We start from the raw sequence: 2,457 nt of genomic DNA, 5'->3' as shown, positions 1-2,457 counted from the left end.
ATATATATATATATTTATATATACCGTGGAATCGGCAATGCGTTTTAGCAGAAACAGCTTGATAAAACCCTCCACGACCAGCGTTTGGGTCTGCAAGTCCCACGTGTCCAATTGATGCTCATTTACGCAAAAGTAGGTCGCAAGGCCGTCCAAAATCGAACCCGACGTGATCATGTCCCCATCTTCTTCCTAGAAGAAATACATCATGTGATATGTTATAAATTTACAGAAATATCAACGATATATATAAGAAATATTATTGATGCGATACGAAGTGCCGGACCCCAGTCAATCAAATCACGCCGACCAAACCGATCACGAATCGCGCCCATGGATTGGTCAGTCTGAAAATGCGTGTCGCTGATTGGCTACACCATTTTGTCACTTTTCGACAAGCAGCAAAATCAACCAATCAAATGGCGAGGCGCGATTTGTATACCAGTTCAGCAAACCAGCCACAAGATGGGACAAATTCAATCAACCGCACAATTCATACCTACGATATATATATATACAGAAATACCCACCACGGGAGTGATTTCAAACGACTTGAACGCTGCGAAAAAGTCGAGCAACACCTATACCGACCAAGTGATTTCGTTAGAAATAGTACTCTTGATATGGAGTACCCGAATGCACGTGTGCTTGGAGTCTCCGTCCTCGTCGTCGGCGTTGAGTACCCGCCAAAACACAATCGTATGGTTGAGGGCCATTTTCTACATATTACATATATATATATATTATATATATATAAGGAATACAGGTATAGTATACGACGTACGCGGTCCAACAAGCAATACAGACCCAAGCATTCGAGCCCTTTTTCACGTAACGCTGGGATATCGCTATCCACGGCGGGCAAAATCAGGTGCAAAATGTTGGCAATCATGGCGTTCTTCAAGCTCTATGAAATATATATATTTACATTTCAAACGATTCGTATATATATATATATATATATATATATCCTTGTACTTGTCGGGTGAACTGTAGGATCTTGGACGACAATTCCAGGCACCGCAAATAGCGAAGTGTTTTCGGCTCTTCCAACGACTTTTCGAGCGCCACTCCTTCTGCATGCAACTCGTCGTATTCCTAATATATATATATACAGAGTCATGTTTTACATAGAAAATTCAATACAAACACTCGATTATTCGAATTTGGAGTGTTCAATTGAATGACCAAACACAAAACGGCAGAGAATACTCGATCGACCAATCAAAAACACTCCAAAAATCCAATTGGCCAATCATGTGTCACCAATCAGGATACTTGGACTTTGTATACCACATGAGTTTCTATATGGTTGTGTTTCTTCTAAACTGCAGCGACATGGAGAATAATGAATCGACACAACGAAATGTACAGCAGAAACATCGACAGAAGGATTAGCCAATCAGATTGCAGGAGACCATGATCATCAACATCGAATAATAGTGTGAGGCTTCAATTAGTGTGATTACAAAACTCAGTACAAAGAATCGATCGATCGATCGATTTGCTGAATCAGCCACAAAAACAAGTCCAAACTATTGGGTAAATCAACAATATCAAGGTTCATTTGTACCAATTCAATTAATCGACCTAAAAAAAACCACTAAATTTGGGGTACATGGGTAATAATACGTTATAAACCGACAATATCAAGGTTCATTTGTACCGATTCCATTAATCGACTTTAAAAACCACCAAATTTGGGGTACATATATATATATATATTGTTGTGTTTATTCGAAATTGGGGAGGGGGTGCAATCGACTAATCGCGCAAACCGATCCACAATCGAACTGATTGGTTGTTGAATTTTATTGAGAAGGTTTTGATTGGCTGATAATTTTGAGCGTAGCCACTCAAATAGATTTAAATTCCAACGAGAAACCACGCCACAACACGAAATTGAAAGCACAATATATATTGTTGTGTTTATTCGAAATTGCAGAGTTTGCGAGTGCTCCATCGAATGACCAGACTAACCAAATCGGCATCGATATATCGACAAACCCAGAACATTATAATATCAACTGACCAATCAAAGTACCAATCCAACATTGAATTCGTGTGAAAATAACGATGGTTACAAAAGTCAGTGCAATACGCGAATATCAATCGATGGATAGATTGGCGAAAATATCAGCACAATAAAATATTATTCAGTTTTTGAAGAGAGGGGATCATCGTACTCTGGAAAGATGGAGAGAAAGTACACCGCCGCTTCGTCGAGGGGAATGGCGCTGGTGCCGTACACGATGCTGCAGAAGATCGACCGGATGGTCGCGACGATCAAGTCGAACTGGAGGTTGGCCAGGGCGGGGTAAAATACGCTGAGCAGTTGGAGCGTTTCAGAGCAGAACCCGTGGTCGTTGGAGTGCAGCATTTGCTGTAGAATCGGATGAAAGTACAGTTCCATCATGGCTTGCAGTTTCTATCGTCCAGATCAGAAATATATATATATAT

At 40.4% G+C, this 2,457-nt stretch overlaps 1 protein-coding gene across 1 annotated transcript; it reads right to left on the bottom strand.

Annotated features, from left to right (window-relative positions):
- Positions 1 to 24: 24 nt before the first annotated feature.
- Positions 25 to 2,410, bottom strand: H257_19405 (hypothetical protein; the record flags this gene model as incomplete). Its single annotated transcript, XM_009848552.1, has 6 exons — positions 25 to 189; positions 528 to 578; positions 630 to 716; positions 782 to 904; positions 976 to 1,095; positions 2,210 to 2,410. Coding segments are annotated over 6 exons (747 nt in total), but the record flags the coding sequence as incomplete, so codon positions are not given.
- Positions 2,411 to 2,457: the final 47 nt, after the last annotated feature.

The sequence above is a fragment of the Aphanomyces astaci genome, assembly GCF_000520075.1.
Source record: "Aphanomyces astaci strain APO3 unplaced genomic scaffold supercont1.562, whole genome shotgun sequence".
Classification (NCBI taxonomy): domain Eukaryota; phylum Oomycota; class Saprolegniomycetes; order Saprolegniales; family Verrucalvaceae; genus Aphanomyces; species Aphanomyces astaci.
Note: the sequence above shows the minus strand (reverse complement) of the source record. Positions and strands in the feature narration are given on the sequence as shown.